General features: G+C 43.1%; 1 protein-coding gene across 1 annotated transcript; it reads right to left on the bottom strand.

The window, feature by feature from the left end:
• Nucleotides 1–686: 686 nt before the first annotated feature.
• On the bottom strand, nucleotides 687–21,369 carry Nipal1 (NIPA like domain containing 1). Its single transcript, XM_027390853.2, has 6 exons — nucleotides 21,324–21,369; nucleotides 11,583–11,849; nucleotides 9,319–9,375; nucleotides 5,164–5,254; nucleotides 1,959–2,119; nucleotides 687–1,315 (listed from the first exon to the last, which is right to left on the bottom strand). The coding sequence occupies exons 1-6, from the start codon at nucleotides 21,367–21,369 to the stop codon at nucleotides 687–689; spliced, it is 1,251 nt and encodes a 416-aa protein (XP_027246654.1).
• Between the last annotated feature and the right edge of the window lie 1,167 nt (nucleotides 21,370–22,536).

The following is a 22,536-nucleotide window of genomic DNA, read 5'->3' as shown; positions in this document are numbered from 1 at the left end:
CATAATAGAAAGACACAAATCTTCTAGGAGATCAAACTTGATTTTCCAATTTGGTGGTCAGAGCAAAAGCTTTTTTCTTGGCCTCCCATCCAGAGTGTTCATACTGTGTTAATTATGCTTCCATACAAACAGACCTTCCAAGAGTAAGCATTGTTGATGAGCAAAGGGGTCAAGACCAGGCTGGGGAAACCCACAGAAACAGCTGACCTGAGCAAGGGGGAGCTCATGGACCCCAGACTGATAGCTAGGAAACCAGCATAGGAATGTTCCAGACCCCCTGAATGTGGGTGTCAATTCGGAGGCCTGGGCAATCTATAGGTAGTGGAGCAGTATCTATATTTATCCCTAGGATAAGAATGGACTTTGGGAGCCCATCCCACACAGAGGGATACTCTCTCATCCTAGACATGGGGCGGGGGGAGGGGGGAGGCCTAGGCCCTGCTCCAAATGATATGACAGACTTTGACGATCCCCATGGCCTGGGGATCTGCTCCCTGGGCAGCAGAAAGGGGGTGGGATAGGGAGCCAGTGCGGGGCAGGGGAGGAGGGGAGGGAGAGGGAACTGGGATTGACATGTAAAACAAGATTGTTTCTAATGTAAATTAAAAGAAAAAAAGAACCAAAAAAGAAAAAAAAATTTAAAAAAAGAGTAAGTATTGTTTCTCTCCAGGTGTCTTGGTTGAAGTTCAAAGTTTATGGAGACTTTGGTCATCAGTCCTGCTAAACAGGGTGACATCATCATCATACCCCAAGGCTGAACAGTCTGCATTCTCTAATAAAACATAACTGTTCTGACTGCCATTTGGAGAAAGGACTTCCATCTTAGCAGTGGATGTGAGCTCACTCCAGGTGATGTCAGTGTTTTTAAAAGCATGTAGAAGGAAGATGCCATTGATGATGGTGAAGAACCCACTCAGGGTACCAATGACATCTCTGGCTTTCATACCATACCACTCCTGGAACAAGATGGCAGAACATGTCACCACCATGGATGTGAAGAACACATAATAAATGGGAGTCACCAGAGATGTGTTGAAAGTGTCCAGGGCTTTGTTGAGATAGTTAATCTGTGTTGTTACTGAGAGTATAAGCACAGCCAACAGGATAAAGACCAGGGGATCCTTGTAAACAGGCTTCCACTCCAGTAGTTCCTTGATGGCAATTCCCAAGCCCTTGGCAGAAGAAACTGAAAAGGCTCCGATCAAAGAACAAATTGCAATGTAGACCAATATATTAGTCTGTCCTTTCTTCGGTGCCACAAGAACCATCAGCACTAAGGAGATCGCAGAGACAATCACAGCAAAGGAAATAAACCCTGTTAGAAGGAGAAAGAATCAGGCTCAGGAGATGCTAACAGGACCAAACCTTCCCAATTTAAGAGAACAGGACTTTTGAACAAGTAACAATTCGGCTCCTTAGTGATTCAGAGAGCAATTCACAAACATATTGTTTGAATCTTCACAGTATCACTATGAGGCCGGCTAGGTGTAGTGTTTTGTAGTTTTACTTAAGGAAGAAGGGGCAAGAATTTGGGTTCATTAGAAATCTTCTGTCTACATTTTCTTCCTCTCTTCCTGTTGCAGTGTAGCAAGAACACAAACACAAAAACAAATTTTTAACTTCTTTGAAAAAGTTATAATGAACAAAGGTCACTGTGGCTTACAACCCACGACAGGCTTGTAGGATTCCTTTGGTGTCACCACTAATTTCCATTGGTGATGGGCATGATGGAGCATGAGTCATGCCAGTACTCAGGAGACAGGCAAAGAGGACTGTACGTTCAAGGCCATCCTGGGCTATATAGTGAGGTCCTATATCAATAAATCAAACCAAACCAAAGCAAGCTGAAAGCAAGCATACCTACCTCACTTGATGAGGGAAAAAAGAAAGTGGCTTCAGTGAGTTTTATTCCTTCATTCTTTTTGTTTTGATTTTGTTTTTAAGGCTGAATCACTGACCTGGATCTCTCAATTTCATTTCCATTTCATGCAAAGAAGTGACTTCTTCTTCTTGGGGGGCGTGGATAACCATCACAGTTGACCCCAATATGCTTAATATGCAGCCTATTTTCCCATGAATGTTCAAGTGCTCATTTAAAAAATAGGAAGACAATATTGCACTGTTGAGAGAAATAAAATCAGCACAGTTCAATTATCCTTTTGATTCCACCGCAGTTTAGAGGTTACACGGCTGCTCTGCACTCCATGGAGCTGACTAGAATGTGCTATGTGACACTGAAAAGCCTTAAATACATAGTTAAGAAATGATGGTTAAGTATCCCTACTTTACAACTTTTATAGTTCAGGAGATCTCATAGACATGTTACGCTCCTATTGTCTCTCCATTGCCTCTTAGAGCTTAATTAACTTCTAACTGACTCCTGTAAAATAACTGCAATGAAAAATGCTTTATAGCTCACTGGCAAAAGAGAGCATCCTTATCTGGGATGCTTAGCTCCTAAGATGCTTCCATTGGAGGTATTCTGGATGTGGCTTATTTGTATGTAGGAGAAGTCTTAGGGAGGGAGCCTGAGCTTAAACAGAAGCTTTATCTGCCAGTCATGTAGACTTGACAGACTCTCCGGAGGGAAATTTTTTTGACACACTATCTTTGATGTGATGATGCTTTGACTGCAGTCTGTCACCTGAGGTCAGGTAAGAAAATTTTCACTTATGGTGTCCTATGCAGACTCCAACTGGTTCCAGTTTAGGATCACCTTGGCTTTGAGTTTTAAGTTAGGGAGGTTCAACCTGTACATTTAGAATATAAGTGATCACGATGTTTCAAAGATACACACCCTAGGCTGTGGAGATGGATCATTCAGTAAAGTGTCTGTGGCACAAGAACCAATACCTGCATTTCATGACTCTTGTAAAAAAAGCCAGAGTGGTTGTGCATAGTTTTAAAACCCCAGTGCTGGGGAGGTAGAGACAAAAGGATTGGGGGCTTGAGCTACCAGCTAACCTATTTGTCAAGCTCCAGGTCAGTGAGAGACCTTGTCTCAACATAAAAAGGTGATGGTGCACAGTGCCTGAGGAATGACACCCAAGGCTGTCCTTTGGCCTTCATTACACACACGCACACACGCACGCACACACCCACACACGCACACACACACGCACACACACAAACACACGCACGCCCGCGGCGCCCGCGATAGAAAGATATATACCTAGCTTCGGGTACTCTGTTCAGAGTTGATACATAACTAACACATACCTGTGCAACCATACAGATTGTCAGACGTAAAACACTTTCTTCCGCCCACTCCTGCCTGGATATTTTTCCCTATCTAAAGCCCCCAACTCTTTGCTTGTCATGGCTTGCTGTCAGAGTGCTCAAGGTTGGCACTGCCATAGATACCAGAGTAGGACATCCTGCTGCTACACCAAGCAGCTCTCTGAGGCTTCTGCCCACCAGCCTTCTTTCTTACCATTCTCAATAAATGGTGCCATTTGACCCCAAGACTGTGGGCATTTACGAAGTGCTTTCTCAGAGTTGCCCTCTCGTGGTCACTTGTGGGACTGCAGCCCCAGTGAAAAGACAAGTCTTCAGACAGCTTTATACACATTAACTCATTTAATTCTCTCAATTCTATAAAGACAGAAAGGAGAAGTAGATAGGCCTAGTCAGATGCTTTCTACTAGACACCGATAATCTACAGACTCTAAAAAGACAAAAACTACAAAATGGTAGCCAAGGCACACAAAGAGTTCACAGCTCATCAAACACATTCACCTGAATCTTAATACAAACCAACTCAGAAAAGTCAGACCTCTCAGTATTCAGGCATCTGTACTGGCCTGCCCTTGGGGTCCTGACAGGACACGCCCTCAGCTGCAGCCACTAAGCGCACCACCTGTGCACACTATGTTCCTTTTTAAAAGGGCCCCACCTACCTTCTATCTTTCTCCCCCCCCCCCACTTCTCTGTCTTTCTCTTTCTCTTCTACCACTCTTGTCTCCAGGGACCAGTTTCTGCCCCTCTCTGTCCCCTTTTCTACCCCTTCTCTCCCCTCTTCTAATAAACCTTCTATGTGAGTCCTGTTGTATGGTGTGGCTTCTCTTTCTAGACCCACTGTACTGATTGGTTTTGTTAACTTGTCACAAACTAGAGTCATCTGGTGAGAGGGAGCCTCAATTGAGGAGTTGCCTCCATCAGACTACTCTGTGGGCTTTTCTTGATTAATGGTTGATGTAGGAGGGCCCAGCTTGCTAGGAGTGTTGCAACCCTAGACAGGTTGTATAAGAAAACAAGCTGAGCGAGTCGTGGGGAACAAGCCAGTCAGCAGTGTCTCTCCATGGTTTCTGCTCTCAGCTCCTGCCTTGTGCTCCAGCCCTGACCTGCCGCAATGACAGGCTAGATATAAGCTGAAACCCTGTCTTCCCCTAGGCTGATTTTGGTAATGCTGTTTATCACAGCAACAAAAACCAAACTAGGACATTCATATAGTATAAAGTAGGAAGTCCTACCACAGGATAGCCAACATAGGTGCCTAGCAGGCAAGGATGAGATTTTAGTGAGAGCTGAAATGTAGCTTAAACACCATATGCCTTTAAAGATTTCTGATAGCTGTTGTCATTAATCACTATGGCAACAAGAAAAATTCAAAGGATTTTACAATTTACTTGGGTGAGAGGTATAAAACACACCAGAAACCTCTGGCTAGGCTTCCCTGATCACCACAAATATAATTGGCAATTACTTTGTTAGTGGTGAGTCAAGTTCTTCTGTCTGGTTTCCCAAGACCCCTCTCTTTTCTTTTTGTTTTTGTTTTACTTGTTATTAACAACATGGCATTATAGTTCCTATTTCTCTTGCATTTTTTTGTACTTTTCTCAAATTATTTTTTTCCGGAGGCAAGATTAGTTTTTATTTTCTTTGCTGGAGATCAAACTCAAGGTCTTTTGCATGTTAGCAATTCTTAGTCCAAGAAATAATCTTTTGTGCCTTTATTATAATTGGCTTGTCCCTAAGCTCTCAGGAGTCCCAGACATTATTTGAGGCTGTCTGTGCTTTGAGAGGGGTGTGTGTGTGTGTGTGTGTGTGTGTGTGTGTGTGTGTGTGTGTGTTGTGATTGCTTAGCAGAATGCTTCTCATGACTTAAGTGTGCTGATGCTAGTGAACTAGTTACAGAAGCCAAGCTCCCCGTTGTTCACCTACCTTACGAGAACACTCAGTGCCCCCAAGGGGGTGATCAAGGTTGCAGGTGCAAAGGCATATGCTGCAAAGTTGGCTGCCTCTCCAGCTCCCACTGGAAAGCAAGCAGAGATATGAGTAGACGGAATAATATCTCCATCAGAAGATAAGCAAACGGCTCATGGCAGCAGCAGACATCTGTCTCAAAGACACTAAGACCTACCTGAAAGCAAAGATTTAACTTCTTGCAGCCTGTGGGAAAGGATTGCTATTGTGGGATGTAGAGTGACTGCAATTGCCTGGAGACAACAACGTTAACAACGCTGAGGGGATGAGTGTACATTTTACATGATTTTCAGTTGAGACAAGCTTGTATGTTGAAAACATATTTGGTCAGTCTAATGGAATCTAGAGGTAGCTTTGGAGTAAGATGAGAATGATGAAATTTGCAATTTAATCAAAACATCTTATAAAAATGAGAAGGACTTATAGGGATCTGGTGTCTGAGTGACAGATATGTGGGAATGCCCATCACAGGCCCACTGCAGGAATCTTTCAATTGGAGTGAATTATAAGCAAGTGATGATGTCTCAGGAGTGCAAGAAGATTCAAGGAGCTGTTTGAGAGTCTTAAGGATGGATGTCTGAATGTAATGTTTTCTGAGAAACTTGAGATCCAAACCAGGTAGTATGTTTTAAATGACTCCTAGAGTGGGGGAAATTCTGCCCAAGAGATGGCTTTTTGTGGAAGCCAGCTTATTCTTGGAGACTGCAGGGGGATACTTCTCCAGAAATTGTAGCATTCCACGCTGTCCAACTGTGCCACGATAACACATAGTGGAGAGAGCAAACAGCAGTGTATACTCCTTTTCTTTGTCTACTTTGCTACCACACCCAAACTATGGGAGCATCTAGCAATAGAACACCATAAAAAAAAAAACCTAAATTGTTGTGGAAATTACTTTAACCATATAAATATGTTTATGCTGTAGAATATTACTTTAACTGTATAAAGGTGTGTTATGTTTGTTTATGCCACATTTGTTTAATGATGTAAGGATATGTGTTCGATTATGTAAATATGTGTTGCTTCTGTTTCACCTTGCCTGCCTAAGGTACCTGATTGGTCTAATAAAGAGCAGACTGGCCAATAGCTACGCAAAGAGTGATAGGTGAGATTGGCAGGCAGAGAGAATAAATAGGAGGAGAAATCTAGGCTGGGGGAAAAAAAGGATCAGGAGAAAAGAGGAGAGAGTAGTCACCAAGGGCCAGCCACCTAGCCACCCAGCCAGCCACAGAGTAAAGAGGAAAGAAAGGTATAGAATAAAGAAAAGTAAAAATCTCCAAGGCAAAGGTAGATAAAGAAAAACAGGTTAATTTAAGTTAAAAGAGCTAGTCAGAACTGAGCCTAAGCTAGGCCAAGCATTCAAAACTAATAAGTCTCTGTGTCATGATTTGGGAGCTGGTGTTGGCCCCAAAGAAAAAGCCTGGCACACTAAATTTACAGAGCAATTAGGAAAGCACTCTCACTAAAAGAGCTGAGGCAGCCCTTTTAGACTATTTGGCTTCCTTTGATGCCCTCATATTGTTTACAGTTTCTAATTTTATAGATGTTGTTCCAGGCAAATCTTAACTTCATATGCCAATAGCTAGCTAGCCCCTCCAATGCAATGTATGTTCTCATCCATCCTATTACAAGCTTTTTTCTTGGTATGTATACACGACATTGTACATGTAGTTATACAATTTTCTTCTTAGATATTCATTTTAAGATTACTTTTATTTCATGTGTGTGAGTGTTGGCATGCATGTATATTTTGTGGGTGCCTGGTGCCCGTGGAGGTTACAAGAGATGGTCAGACCCCTGGAACTGTAATTGAAGATGGCATCGAGCTACCATATGAGTGCTGGGAACTGAACCCAGGTCCTCTGCAAGAGCATCAAGTGGTCTCAATACCAAGTGGTATCAAGAGTATCAAGATACCACTAAGGCATATCTCCAGCACTTATACTTTCATTAGAAAATGTGAGTGCAGGGCGAGGAGATACAAGTAAGACACACACAGAGAGAGTAAGGGAATCACTTGGATAATGTCAACTGGAACCTTCCCAGGGCAGTCCAGTCAACTTTTATTCAGCAAATGGATGTGAAAACACCTTAAAAATGGAAAGAGCTCTACAAATTTAAGTATTTTTTACATCATCTCTTTTAGCTTTCATCTTTTATTAGTCAAAAGATACTCAAGCTGTTTCTTTTTAAAAATTAAGAAGTGGTTTCTTTATTTTTGTGTGTATGAGAGGTTTGTTCACATGTGTGTCTGTTCCCCTGGTGCCTGCGGTGGTCAGGTGTTAGATCCCCTTGAGCTGGAGTTATGGGTGTGAGCTGTCAAGTGGGTGCTGGGACTCACACCTGGGTCCTCTGTAAGAGCATCAAGTGATCTTCGCCGTTGAGGCATCTCTCCAGCCTCAAGTTCTGTCTTATAGTAGGATTTCTCAAATGCTGAAATAAGTTACTTGACTTTGGAAAACAGGGCAGCTTTTGAATGGGAAAAGAAAAAGAAAAAGTAAAAGGAAAGAACATGACTGCTCTTAGATGTGGTGGAGGAGAAAGTTTATTGGACATAAATGAGAGAGTCCAGAGAGGTCATGACCCTGAGCTGTGTGTGTGTGTGTGTGTGTGTGTGTGTGTGTGTGTGGTGTGTGTGTGTGTGTTTGGGGGGGGGGGGAGGCAGGTGCAGCAGCCAAAAGGGCAAAGATACAAAAGGGGCAGACAATTAAATGTCTGGATTATATAGGGAAGGTCAACCCAGGCCTCTGGGTACAGGGTAAGGAGGATCTGGAGGACCTTGTTGCAGGTAGAGACCGAGGGATGCTGGGAACCTGGCAGCCAGGTCCACTTTGATACATTATATAGGCACCGAAGTCCTTTGTCCCAGGTTTGAAACTTAACCACTTTAAAACTTCTGGCTACAGAGGGAGCTGAGTTGTGAGCCTGTGAAGTTACTTTTACAATGCCCTGCCTTTGAAAGTCTCTGACTTGGCACTGAAGAAAGTTCATATGAGGTTGGGAGAGTGACAGAGAAGATTACCTGCCTCTCATGAGGACATCATATTAGCATTTAGGAAGTGCTTCGAGCCTATACACTCTGCTTCAGTCCGGCTTCAGTGCGGGAGGAAGAGAGTGCTGACAACTTCATGCATTACCCCAGTGTCAACAGCCAATTAAAGATTCCTTTAATGTATCCATGTTTGGTCCTGATAAGGAAGATGTACCTATTTCCAAGAGAGCATGCAGCCAGGATAACCACACAAAGTCAAACTAAGAACTCAGAAGAGGGGCTGGAGAGATGGCTCAGAGGCTAACAGCACTACCGGCTGCTCTTCCAGAGGACCCACCAGAAGACCTGGTTCAATTCCGTCACTCACATGGAGGCTCACAATTATCTGTAATTCCAGTTCTCTGGATCTGTAGCCCTCTTCTGGCCTCATCATGCACTACATGCACACGGTGCACAAACAGCCACACAGGCAAAACACTTATATACTTAACATATATATAAATAAATAAAATTTAAAAAATAACTCCGGAAAGAACTCAGATGATACAGGATGGAAGACGTTTCTCGATTCTCATGGGAAACAGGAGAAGTATGTGATAAAATATAATATTGGAAACACTAACTTCTTCCTTTGCTTTCTGTGAAAACAACCTACACATAGTTATATAGGAGGTAATGTGCCATGTACCATAGTTGTTTTCAGACATAGTTCCTGTTAGCATTGGGGCATCCATACTGGCCTGCCCTTGAGATTCTGACAGGAAACACCCTCAGTTGCAGCCACTAAGAGCACCACCTGTGCACATTCACCACGTTCCCTTTTAAAAGGGCCCTGCCCACCTCCCATATCCTCTCTTTCTGCTTCTCTGCCTGTCTCTCTAACTCTCCTTCTCCCTCTCTCTGTCTCTCCCTTCTCTTTTGCCACTGCTGTCCCAGAGGCTGCTCTCCCCTCCCTTCTCCCCCACTTTCCCATTCACTTTTACCCAATAAAAAAACCCTCTGCCCAAGCTCTGTCCCAAGACATCTTTCTCTCGAATGCCACTTTTTAAAATCACAGCAGCTCCAGCCTCCACAGAAGGGAAAAGTAACTGAGTCTAAAAAGTCGTGAGTTTTATACTTACTTGACAGCAGACCTGCCCACCACATCCATTCCTTCAGGTAAGAATGACCACCTTCCCCTGGGAAATGCCAGAAAACAAAATCAGATCCTCACCTCGGGAGAAAAGGGCAAAGCTGACTTCTAGGAGAGGTGTGAGCATGTTGGACAAGGCAAGGCTTCTGGTCATCTCAGCAACTGTCCTCTCTGAGGATAATTACTCGGTCCTTCCCAAGGTCTTTTCAAGCTCCCTGTTATGTTTGACTCCCCAGAAAGTCCCTTTGACCTGTATGACATTTTATTTAATCATCAGGATCACTAATGATGTCAGTCAGCAATGCAGGCATGGGTATTATAAATTGGGAATTCTACGTTTCAGCCATCGTTAAAACTGTTAAAACCCAAACCATAACTTTCAAGTGACACTGGTCTTGGAGGGAAGGAGATATTTGATACAGGAACTTTTGATACTCTGGATGAGTCAATTAAAGAATGACAGCATTGGACTGTTAGACTCGGCTTTTCCTTCACCTGACACACTGAAGGACAAAAGGCTTTTCTGAAGCAGCCTGGAGTCGTCTCACCATGACCATCAGTGCTGACCTGAGTCACTGCTCATAGGTTAGCTAGAGAAAAAGGAATTTTCTCAATTCTAACACTTCCTGACTTTGGCCTCGATGGTTTTGTTATAATTACACTAAGAGGCGATATAAGCAATAAAGATGATCTTGCTAAGTAGTTTATTATGCTTCTTTAGTATTTTCTCCTTATAAAATTTACTAGTAACTCAACAGCAATCATCTCATCACACTGGATGTTTGTACCTCTCATCTGAGCTTTTTACTTGAATGATTGGCCTATTTTGTTAGATGTGGTGATTTGAAAGAAAATGGCCCCCAAAGGGAGTGGCACTGTCAGAATGTGGCTTGTTGAAACAGGTGTGGCCTTGTTGGAGGAAATGTGTCACTGTGGGGACGGGCTTTGAGGGTTCTTTTCAAGCTTTCTTCAGGGTGACTGTTAATTGACTTCCTGTTGCCTGCAAAATGTAGCACTCTCAGCTCCAGCACCACATCTGCTGCATGCTTCCTTGCTCCCTGCCATGACGATAATGGCTGAACCCCTGAAACTATAAGCAAGCCACCCCAATGAAACACTTTCTTTATAAGAGTTGCTGTGGTCATGGTATTTCTGCACAGCAATAAAAACCTAAGACATTAGGGTATGCATTTTCTTATTGCCTGCAATTGTTCTTAAAAATTAGGAATTTTATAACACTGTGTCATATATTTAATAGTCCCCCCATATCATCTGATTGCTTAGTTTCAAGCAAATGATTTCCAAATAGGATATCTGTGTCTGATCTATTTTATCCACCCACTCAGAGAATCGCTTAGATTACATAGAATATAGTCTTTCTTTACACAAATAGAGTCATAGTTAAGGAGGCTTTCTTTGACATAAAAATTATTTCAAGTTCAAAGAATCTGGAGTGTATTTTACAGAATGGTAAAAAGTAGAACTCTCCCATTTTTTTACCTCTACCTTTTCCCAATTTATCTCAATAATTTTAGTCTAATAACTCATTTTTTTCTACACTGATCTGAAATACTACTTTTCAAATTATTCAAATCTATAAAATCTGTTCTACTTGAACATCTTCAATAATCCCTTACTATTTGTTTTAATTCCAGTACCAAATCGTTTTCATTAAGACCAAAATATAGTATGTTTTCTGATGGAGCAAAGCTCTTCTCTCACTACTCCTTCAGAAACTTGTTTATATAATTTATAGTTATTTATTTTTCCCTATTGACCCAGGAAAATAAGTTTCTTGTGCTATTATAGTTCACGAAAATGAATGTAAATGTGTGACTAATGCAATCAAACAGGCTACTTGGTATCTTAAATGCTACTATAAGTAAAAGTATTATTCTACCACTATTCATTCATTGACTCAACAAATTTTTGGTGGGTGTTAATCACTGTTGAGTTCATGGTTTATGAGTCTACTATTAATAAACAAGTAAACCTGATGGCTAAAATAAATGATACATGCAAGATTTTAGAGGCAACAAGGGAAACTGTTTTGTTCATTGATGGAAATTGAGGGAGGATGGTAAAAGAGGCCATTCTACGGAGGTGGGCTATGGCAGAATTCAGAGCCATGAGTCAGCAAGGTGAAGGTCAGAGGGAGAGAGTTCTAGGCAAAGGCAAAAGCTCTTGGGGTAGAAAGGAACTTGCTCTATCTCAAGAACTCTGAAGAGTTGGCCTGTTGAGTGCATTTCTTACCTGCTCTAGTGATGCCCTTGTTGGCCAATTGCAAGAGACCCTTCTTTTTGAGTATGAAACTTGAGCCAATAAAAATGCTGGAGCTGATGGCCAATGCCAAGCCTGCATAGAGACTGTATTTGTTTTCTGCATTTACTGAGATGCTGAAGTTGGTTATAGTGGAATTCAAGTTCGTGTAGAGCACGGGATAAGGCAGCAGCTGTGACACATTTGTGATCTCACATGAAGCCTGGGAAGAGTTAGAGCAGACCAGAGACAACACGTAACCTGGCAAAAAGAAAGAGGAGATGTTAAAAACTCAAGTGTGCTGTGTAAAAGGTTATTCCTTTCCACAATATATGTAAACACATTTGTGTTATAAAGTGGGGAACTCTCTAAGAGGTGGCCCACAGGCCTATAGACACTTTTTCTTTTGAGACAGGTCTTCTCTGTTTAGTCCCAGCTGTCCTGGAACCCACTCTCTAGACAAGGCTGGCCTCGAACTCAGAGATCCACCTGGCTCTCCCTCCCTAGTGTAGAATTAGTGCTGGGATTACAGGTATGAGCCACCATTGTTCAGGCCTACAGGCACTTTCAATTGAGCTTGCACACATTTAAAATGATTTAAAAACTGCTTAGTTGTCATTGTTCAAAGGTGAGAGATTTCACATGAAGTTCAGGATCCTCTGATCACCTGAACAACCTGGCAGCACATGGATCTTGGTTCCAGTAAGGAAGCAGCCAGTGAGAAATGTGAGCCCTTGTGCAGTCCTGGCTTGTGCTCCACAGTTCATCACAGCCCACCCCAGTGCCCATTGATCTCACTCATCTCACAATCAGTCTGTCTCTCAGGAAGCAGGGCTTGTGGCATAGGAGTACAGAGAAGGCTATAGCGATGCCATTCGCCTATAAACTACCCTATTATAAGAAATTTAGCTGACCCATTTGTGGGTTATGAACTGTGCATTCCAGAAAATGCATTAAAGTTTAATTTTGCATGCCACTTTGCCCAAAGAAAATCATTTTTCAGTTTAACTAATTGACTTGCTCCTGGATAAACAGAATTTTGTGGAAAAAAATGAATTAAACATCAGTAGACTTTAAAAAGAATAAGACTCAAGTAAGAATGCAAGCCCACTGGAACAGACCCATTCATTCTGTGCGTTGGAGTTTTTAGGCTAAACCCTAAAACATGAAATGGAAACATTTTACACAATATCAGAAACTTCTAATAGTCTGTCACTTGAACAGATTCTGAGTCAAAATTTTTAAATATTTCAAGGAAATTACATTATTTAAGGGATTTATAGAAAAAATAACATTGAAAAATGTTCTAGAATAATGTTTTAAAAGAGTAACTGAAAATGTTTGCTGTAGTCTAGGACTCTGTGCTCTTCCAGTGAGCATCTCCTTAAACCCAAGATGTGAGCAGGGTGTGGAGGCACTGTCCTGTAATTCAGGCACTTGGGAGTCCTGTGCACAATTTTGAGGCCAGCCTGGATTACAGGAGGAGACAGTAAACAAAACAAAACAAACAAACAACCAAAGAAACAACAACAAACAAATGGAAAGTGAGCCGGGAGCTTTTTGCTAGTTACAATTCTGATTACATTCATTCCTGAGAAAACATGGAACTTCCCAATGAATGCATTCCTGTTCTTCACTAGGCAGTTAACATAACCATTCCAGAGCTTCATCTATGAAGTCAGGGTGGGCGGACCTCATTCCAGGAAAACAATATGCCTTCTAAGTAGCTGAGGAGCAAAAACATTTCCTACACTTCAGGGGGTGTGGGACAGCAGTGCCAAGAGAACGCAAATAATCTTGGTTGCATTTTCCACTTCTCTGTGTAAGTGGAAGACTTGGAGGTTGGGAGTTTTATGGCAGGAGATATAATAAAAATCTTGCCTGGTTACTGACCTTAGAACTTCAGTCATTTTGTGTTTTGGGAGTGGATTCAGGGAGGAAAGCCCTCGGAGGCTGTGACTGAAGGAGGGAAAGAGAATGAGGGTGTGGAGGTGCCCAGGGCAGATGGAAGAGGGTGGAGCACAGTGTGTGGGTAGAGACCCTGGATGATTTTAGAGGATTCAAAGCTATCTCTAATCAGAGTAGGCATCTTAAGATCTCAGGAAGCAAAGTCATTATTCAAGTCTAGACTTTAATCAACATTGAAAGTCCATAATAGTCATTTAAAAATTGTAATAGACACTGTCAGTCACTCTGAAAGGGACTACAAATATTTATTCCTACCACCACAGAGAGCCTGCTCAACTTCTTTGATGTTATTTTTTAAATATTAATTAAGTAAAAATAGGAGATACATGCCATTTTAAAAAATAATAACACTTAAACTATGTCAATGAATCAACCACATAATCTAAGAAATAAGATATTACTCCTTATAGGGGATGCCTACCCTGGACTCTCTTCAACATTTCTCTCTTTAAAATGGTAATTTCCTTGCTATAGTGCCAAAGTTGTGAAACTGCAAATGATATAGCTAAGTAACCCAAGGCAGTCTTTTTATGCCCCCAAATTATAAACATAACATAAGTAAAGCCAGTAAAAAAAAAATCTTTATTTTCATACAAAGGTGAAATGCTTTCATCACTCAAAACTATATATGTTTATAGAGAACCATTTAATTGTACAGTTTATGACAGGCTGTCTGATTTCTAGGAAGTCTATGGTTGGACAAAGCTCTATTTTAACTTGAGAATCACGTCAGTGCATTCCCAGGTTGAAGACAGCATTGTCTCACTGCCTAGTCTTCTGTGTTGATTAGTCAGCCTTGCTATTGTTGGCAGATGGTTCTTTCCCTGATATAGTTTGGATGTTAAATGTTCAGGAAAAGCCTCATTCCCCAGGGTAGTACTATTGGGAGAGAGTGCCACTGCTAAGAGGTGGGGTCTAGAGGTGTGCTCTATTATAGAACTCTTCTTTCATTCTTTTTCCTCCCTGCATGATATAAGGTGGGCAGTTTTCTATTGCTGTATGCAGCTACTGTGGTGTGCTGCCTGATAAAAGCAATGGGATAGAAGACCATTGTATTATGAGGCCAAATGTATCATTCCTCTTTATAAACTGATCCTCTTCACTGACTACCTCTGCCACTGACATTGAGAGGTCAGCAGAGGTGACACAGACTCAAGCTTCAGCTTGCTTTTAATCTCTCACTATCTCTTCCTCCCTCAGAGGTCTCATATAGTCCAGGTTGGCTTTGAACTTGCTATGTAAGCAAGAGTGACCTTGAGCTTCTGCTTTTCCTATATCTATCTTCCAAATGATGGGGTTGCAGGCATGCACCATCACACCTGCTTTATGTGGTGTTTGGTAAGCACTCTGTGAAATGAGCAACCTCATTAGCCTGAGTTTACTTTCCTGTACATCCGTAAGTCTCAAAGCTTCTGCTGGCTTTTTCAGCCTGGGTCCCACTTGTGAAGAAAACACAGAGGAGACCTGAGCATCAGTCCCAGGCAGATATGCAGCCTGAAGCAGGATCCCAGTCTAGTCCACCCTCAGCTGACTTGCAGACAAATGGGCAGGAATAGAGTATGGCTATACCATCTCATTAGAATAGAAGATGTGAAAGAAGTCTTTCTGCCCACCACAGTTCACTCTCCAGACGGGAGCCACAGTCCACCAGGTTACACCTTCCTTGCTCAATCTCACTGACTCTAGCATAGTTTCCCATCCCAGTTATAATAAAGCATCGATTCCTACTGAGCCTAAACGTTAAAACATCATATGCTTTGGAACTTGTTCACCTCTGACCCTGTATTGCATTACCCTCCCTCTCACCCATCCCTCAGGCAGCACAAGTTTTATGTTAATTTTTTAAGTTTTAAGTTCATTCATCCATCCAAATATTTATTGTCTTTTAGCTGCCATGAATCTTTTAGACGCTGAGGCTAATGTAACAGAGTTCTCTCTCTCTTGTATTCTAATGGGAAAAGATGGAGAAATGAACTGTGTAATATGTTTAAATGCCAAGAAAAGCATTAAAGGTGTATGCGTATGTGTATTTTGACAACAGGATTAGGTAGAAAACATCTCTGCTACATGTAAAAGCAAAAACTAGAGACAGAAGTATGTTTGGGGTTGGGGGATGGTGGTAAAGGGATTGTATAGTCAGCTGGGTGGAGCGATAGTAGGGAGATGACCAAGATGTGGTCTCAGGGCAGTTGGGGCAAGATCGATCGGGTGAACTGAGCCGGTGGAAAAGAAGGTCCCACCCTGTCATATTTCTTTCCAAAGCTCTACACTGGCTTTCCTTTCCATTCAAAAAGAGTAGGTGTACCTGCCCTATGGTCTACAGACTTGTTTGTGGTCCTGCTTCCTGTCTGCTGAACCTTACTAGGTCCAGCTGTCTCTTCCTTGGTTTTCTTAGCCTAGTTCCTCCTCACCTTACAACGTTTAGAGTGGCTACTATTTAACCCATTCCAGAGTGCTGGCATACATAGCCAGCTGCTTCTTGGCGCTCAAATGCCTCCTCCTAGGTTTGCGGGTATAGCTCAGCGGCAGAGCACTAGCTCAGTACACACATCCCCAACACACTTAGACAACCTTTCTCTGCAGTCCCAATCAAAAGAAACTTCCAATTCCCCTTCAGCAAATTATCCTGTTTAATGCTCCCAATCAATCACACTTCTTCTCATAGCCTGCATTTTTTATAACATTTGCATATCCATACAGTTATGGATTTGCTCAAGCAAGCAGATGTTGAACCCATACCACCCAAGATGCCATGCTAGCTATTTATTTGTTCACGGGTAGTCGGTTCCTCTGTGAAGTGGTGAGGTAGGTCAACAAGACAGTCGAACAGGCTGTTGTTCCTGTGGAGCAGATGAGTTTAAAGAGAGCACAAGCAAACAAGAATAAATGGACGAGGCGGGACAGGAAGGATAAATCATTTAGACTAATTTGGAACAGAATAAGGGTTAGAAAGAAATTAGAACAAATTTGGAACAAAATGAGAAATCACAGCACAAATTTGGATATCACTTCCCAGCGGACAGATGTAAGCGCTTATGCAGCTGGGTAAGATGCCCTTTATTTCAACTAAGGAAACAGGATCGAGCTAAGTGGGTGGAGCTCAGAGGCACATACTTGCCTGGCGCAGGGAAGCCTTAGCCTTACTCCCCAAGCCCTTCAAAAACAAATGCATTGCAATGAAAAACCAAAGTGCCAGGTGTGGCAACAACAAAATGCCTCAAAATGGAGGTGAGAAGACACCACTGTTTTAAAACCTCTATCTTGGGCTGGAGAGATGGCTCAGAGGTTAAGAGCACCGACTGCTCTTCCACAGGTCCTGAGTTAATTCCCAGCAACCACATGGTGGCTCGCAACCATCCCTTATGAAATCTGGTGCCCTCTTCTGGTGTGCAGATATACAAGGAAGCAGAATGTTGTATACATAATAAATAAATAAAATCTTAAAAAATAAAAAATAAAACCTCTATCTTTAAAAAGGTCTTCTTTAAAAAGGTCTTCTTCAAGTGGCAGTGTCACAGGACTGCGGGCCCTGGTATTTCCATATTGAGCTGCTAGTGTTCACACACTTTACCATCAGTAAGAAAGGTCACTCAATTGCTAAGGGTTAAATCCTCTTGGGGGGTGGGGGCAGAGAGGGGCATCTAGGTGTGGTGGTGCATCCCTTTAACCTCAGGGTTCAGGGGCAGAGGCAGGTTAATCTCTAGATTCAAGGGCAGCCTGGTCCACATTGTGAGTTCCAAGCTCCCCCCAAACTATGTAGTGAGACCCTGTCTCAAAAACACTAAAAATGAATAAATAATTTGAAATGGAAATGCAGGAAAGGAACTTCAGGAACATTCCAGTAACCTTGCATGCATATTAGGGATTTTAAAAGCAATCATTTATAGTTAATACTAAATATTAGGCTAAACAACGGACATTTTGAACAACTTTAATGGAAAGTTATCTTATTTTTTTTTAAAGTAGTGCTTCATTTTGGCTCTTAGGAAATCTTCAAGACTTAGGAAAAAAAACCTTGTTTTAGTTTTCTTATTGAGATATGGAGAAAATTTCTTTCAGAGCATTAGATAAGTAGTTATATTTTATACAGAAGATCAAATTGTCTTAATAAAAACTGATCATATGATAGATTCTGAGAAATGCCTATCATGCATATTTTTTGAAAGAGTGATGTATTGAAATTCTAAAATCACATCATGTCTCAGGGACCATGGAGAGTGTTAGTCCAGGCTGAAATAACCAAGTGGTGTCTATGTTGATGTCTAAACAGCTGTTATTTCCTTCAGCTCTAGAGGCTAGAGGTCTAGAGTCAGCCTGGCCTCCTTTTCCCTGTGGGGTGAGATTTCAGGCACTACAGGTTGGACATCCATCATCCAAAAGTCTCAAACACTACAAAACACGAAGCTTTTGAGCACTAATCAGACATTAGTGGAAAATACCACACCAGAAAACTCAGTTATATCTAAAAAAATTATTTAAAAATATTGTATAAAATTACCTCCAGAAAACATGTGTAATTTTTATATGAAATGTGTGTGAACTTACTGTGTAGACTTGGGTCTCATTCATGAGATTTATCTATGTGTCAATATTCCTCCGAACCCCAAACATCTGAAATCTGAAATACTTCTGGCCTTAAGCATTTTGAATGAGGGATGCTCAGGCTGTAATCTCCTGCACAAAGGCCTCAGTCCTTAGGACCAGTTATCTCCCAACAGCCCCATTCCTCAATCCTGCCACACTGGAATAAGGGCTTCAGTGTGTATCCATGGAGGATGCACACACTTTCAAGTGAAATAATGCCCAAATAATTCCATGTTTAGTTTGAACAGTAACTCTGAAGCTGTATTAAATTCTCTAGTTCAGTTTCTGTATCTGTAAGACAAAATGAAACTACAGAATTTAGTTATGTATGAGGGTGGATGGATATTTTTTATATGAGTGTTCTGAATTTTCAAGATTACACAATATGGATTCAGAAGAGGAAGACACGGGCAGTTCTCAAAGAGTCACAATTCCTCAACTGTCTATTCTAAAAATTTTTTCAGTTATTTTTATCTCAAGTAGTATGTGGATATTTTGCCCGTGTGTGTGTGTGTGTGTGTGTGTGTGTGTGTGTGTGTGTGTGTGTGTGCGCGCGCGCGCGCGCGCGCGCGCGCGTGCACTACATGCATGCCTGGTGGCCTCAGAGGTCAGAAGAGGGTGCTAGATCCCCTGAAACTGGAATTATGGATGAGTGTGAACTGCCAGGTAGATGCTGCAGTCAAACACATGTCCTCTGAAAGAGCAGTCAGTGGGCTTGACCACTGAACCATCTCTCTAGCTCCTGATTCTCTTTTCTTAAAGCCAAAGGTACTTAGGACAGGAAGACACAAAGCATCCACTCTGAACACCATCATGGCCTTTTTCCTCTGTTGCCTAGCTGTAACCTGGAAAAGCGGTTCACTCAGAAAAGAAAAACTTTGAAAACCCTGGATTTCTCTCTGCCTGAAGCTTGCTATTTCAACCCAAGTCAGCTAAGAGCTCCCTAGATCAGAGAATTGATAAATGTCCTTTTGGTAGCCAAGTGTTTCTATCCTCTGGGCCATCGTGATGACATCACCTCTATGGTCCCTGACACAAAATGCTTCTGCAGTTGGAGTGTCTCAGGTGATGGCTGTAATTTTCACATTCTATTTTGATGGGGCCACGTGTCCATTGTTAATAAAACCCTATTGGCTGCCCAACTTGAGTTTTGTTAGAACACTTGTAAACAGTACTGAGAACCAAATGAAAAAAAAAGAAAAAGAAAAAAGATCCTTTATATGTGTTTAAGGGTCTCTTGTTTGTTTGTTTTTTAGATAATTTGGGGTTCTAAGGTCTTTTGAAGTATTCAGTCATGGTTTTAAAAGTTGAAATCAAAGTGCTACTGTAACTTTTTTCTTTGTGGGCATCTAATAGAACTGCTTTATTTTCAGACTCTGTGAGTATCAGGTGGTCTCAGCTAGAGTAACCTGGGGCCACCCAGTCTGCAGACCACCCACACCTTCGCTTAGATTTTGCCACCACTGTAGGTACATTATCAGGTCATTTGCTTCTTGGGAACTAACTACTGTCACCAGGGTAGTATTTCCTGGGACCTAGGCCAGTGCTTTGCTCCCAGAACTCTTGTTCTTCACCTCAAACCAATCATCGAGAAGCAGCAGACTCCTCTAAGCCCAGCAGGCACTGCCCTGAGGGTTTCCTGTGGTATCACACCTGCACCTACTCTGTCAATAATAACATTTCTTGCCACTTTTGAAAAGAGAGAGTCCAGAGGACTCTGGCTGAAGCCTACTCTCCTCCTACTCCTGAAAACACAGATTAGCATCTCTCTCCTTTCCCAGTAACTTCCTGCACAATTAATCACAGAGGTGAAACAGAGCTCCAATATTTCTTGTTGTTACTAAATGCGTGAGTAAAGCAGGAAAAATATCCAGAGGTCAAATGACTGGGTGCAATCTACTTACAGATCCCTGAACAAACAAGGGCAGGGTGCCTTAGTGCCGCCGAAATGACTTCGTGGCTTCAGAATTATTTAGAAAGGGAACTAACTACAACATGGCTGTCTAGGAAATAACTCTAGATTTAGCTGCCTTAGGGACCACCAATCTCAATTTGGAGAGAGTTTGTGAATTGTTGCGGCATTTTCTTTTATACGTCCCTCCCCTTTCTTACTAGCTTTATTTTGATGAGTTCCTCCCTCCCCTCGCTTTTCTCTCCCCTTCTTTTTCTTTTTATTCCCCTGTTAAGGTATAAGCCACTTGAGAAGCCAAGGGGAAAGGACACGAAGATGTTGCCGGAAACTTCTGAACGGCGCAGTTTTCACTAGACAGCTCTCTGCCCTCTTTCTGCCCTCTTTTTTTCTTTGAGTCGTTGGCAAGTAGATTAGAAATGACCTTTGCCCTGCCGCTGTAAAAACGATAATTTCATTTGCAATGCGCACTTCCCAAGACTGCCATACTCCTCTCCCTGCTTTCACCGCAGTTCACTCTCCTGTGTTGAGACTGCAGGAAGCCAGTGGATGTGGTAAACATCTGGCAGAGGGCAAGGGGCAGGGCCCAAGGACTTTTTACAGAGCAAGGTGGGGGCTGTAAACCCCAGCGTGGTCCACAGGAAGAATTTACAAAAGGGTACGCCCATTTCCCTGTTTGAGTAGTCGCCCTACTGAAGGGGCTGCTCCTCAAGTCATACTGCTAGCTCGGTGAGAGATGTTTCATTCCAAAGGCAGAGCAGCCGCGTGGGCTGCGGGCACCAGCCCAGCGCCTTCCCGCCTGTGCTGAGTGACCTCTCAGTGGGACCCAGGCGCAGTCCGTCAAGGGCGCAGCGTGTGAGGCCCGCGGGATCCCCGACCATGCCCTCTGCTCCGCAGGTGTCGTGTACCGTGGACTCTGGAATTGAGGCTGAGTCAGAGGAAACTTCCTCCTGGATCAAACCGGGGAATTTGCCCTCAGCATCCCAAATTTCCCAGTCGCACATTCAGCACTACGTAACTGACACGGTCCCGCCCGGAGACCAAGTGGGCGTCCCTGTCTGTCCTGCTCCCACAGAGCGAGGAGTGTGATGGGCACAGCTCAGTACAGTATTTATTGTTGGGTTGGTGGGACAGTCTACTGAACGGCGGGGGGACCGCGTTAAGAATCCGCACATTTTCCTAGGGTTTAGTTGCTGTCTCCAGACCGCGCATCTGGGCTCCCAGCTACCTAAGTGACAGATGCCCACTCTCCCGCCACCCGGGCTGGCACTCACCTTCTCTGCAAGGCTCTCCGGGCGGCAGCCTCAGCTGTCCCCCCATGGCCTGGGGACCGGACTTCCTCGCCGCTGGCGCTAGTTTCTTACACACCTGTATCCCCAGACCCACCACGGAGCTTCAGGGTCCGTCAAGGGTTGCACTGTCTCCGCCCCCGTGGCAGCCTCAGCCAATGAGAGTGGTTGGGTGTGGCATCGGTGCGAGCCACGCCTCCTGGCCGGATGGTTGGAGGCTGATTCTCCACCCATTGACTGCCGCTGTGGCTCCTTTGGTGCCCTACGTGTCTGTAGGGTGTGCAGTCCAGAAACACCTGTTCCAGAAGGCGATGAGGTCACAGCGTGGATGCTGCCGAAGCCATTCGGGGAATTTACGGGAGTAGAGTCTGTGCTGAGGCCCTCTTCTGGCTGTCCTGGAGCCGATGATGTGTTGGCTACAGTGGGAGTCTTCCATCACTGGATTTTGCGGCACAGTGCTCGGTCTGCTGGACTTGTGCGCTGAATCCAAACTAAAGTTTATTCTGGGAATTTTCAAACAGGCTTCTGGTACTCTTATGTACCCCCGTTGTCTTTCACACCTACCGGTTTTCAACCAGAAGGCATCTCACTCTCCACTCACCCGCTAACTCCCTTACCCACACGCCCAGTCATATAGACAATATGAAATAAAATTTTAAGGGAACAGTCACGCCCAAACTGAGATTTGTTCCCACACTGAGGTTTGTGGTATTCTAGCTGTACGTTACATAGTGTACAGCCACATACATGAATCGACTCATTACATTGCGTAGTTTACTAACTCCAGTTTGCAGACGAGGGTAAAGAGTGAGGTGGAATAACCCAGACACGAGGTATTTATATAGACCTCGTGAAATGGGCACACTTCCTGCTGAAGCCTTCAACAGGAGAGCCGGGACTGGGCATGCGTGTGGGGTGCTTTTGCATTCTGGCCCTTGAACACTGCGCTCCTATCTGCTCTCCTCCCCTTTACTCTAGATGTTCTTGAACAGCTGTTAACTTCATTGCCTAAGAGTTTCACTGCAGAGAGCCAGCTTGCTTTTCTTGTTTCCAGGCTTGTAAGACAAGACTTAAACCCAAATTAGTCAATAATCCAAGGTGCATGCTTTTTACGTAGATATGACTGTTGGGAAAAGAATGAGGTTGGGACAGGAACAAGTGAAAGTGGCAGGGCTGATTTCAGACAGTTTTGGATAGG

This window comes from Cricetulus griseus (genome assembly GCF_003668045.3).
Source record: "Cricetulus griseus strain 17A/GY chromosome 1 unlocalized genomic scaffold, alternate assembly CriGri-PICRH-1.0 chr1_1, whole genome shotgun sequence".
Classification (NCBI taxonomy): Eukaryota; Metazoa; Chordata; class Mammalia; order Rodentia; family Cricetidae; genus Cricetulus; species Cricetulus griseus.
Note: the sequence above shows the minus strand (reverse complement) of the source record. Positions and strands in the feature narration are given on the sequence as shown.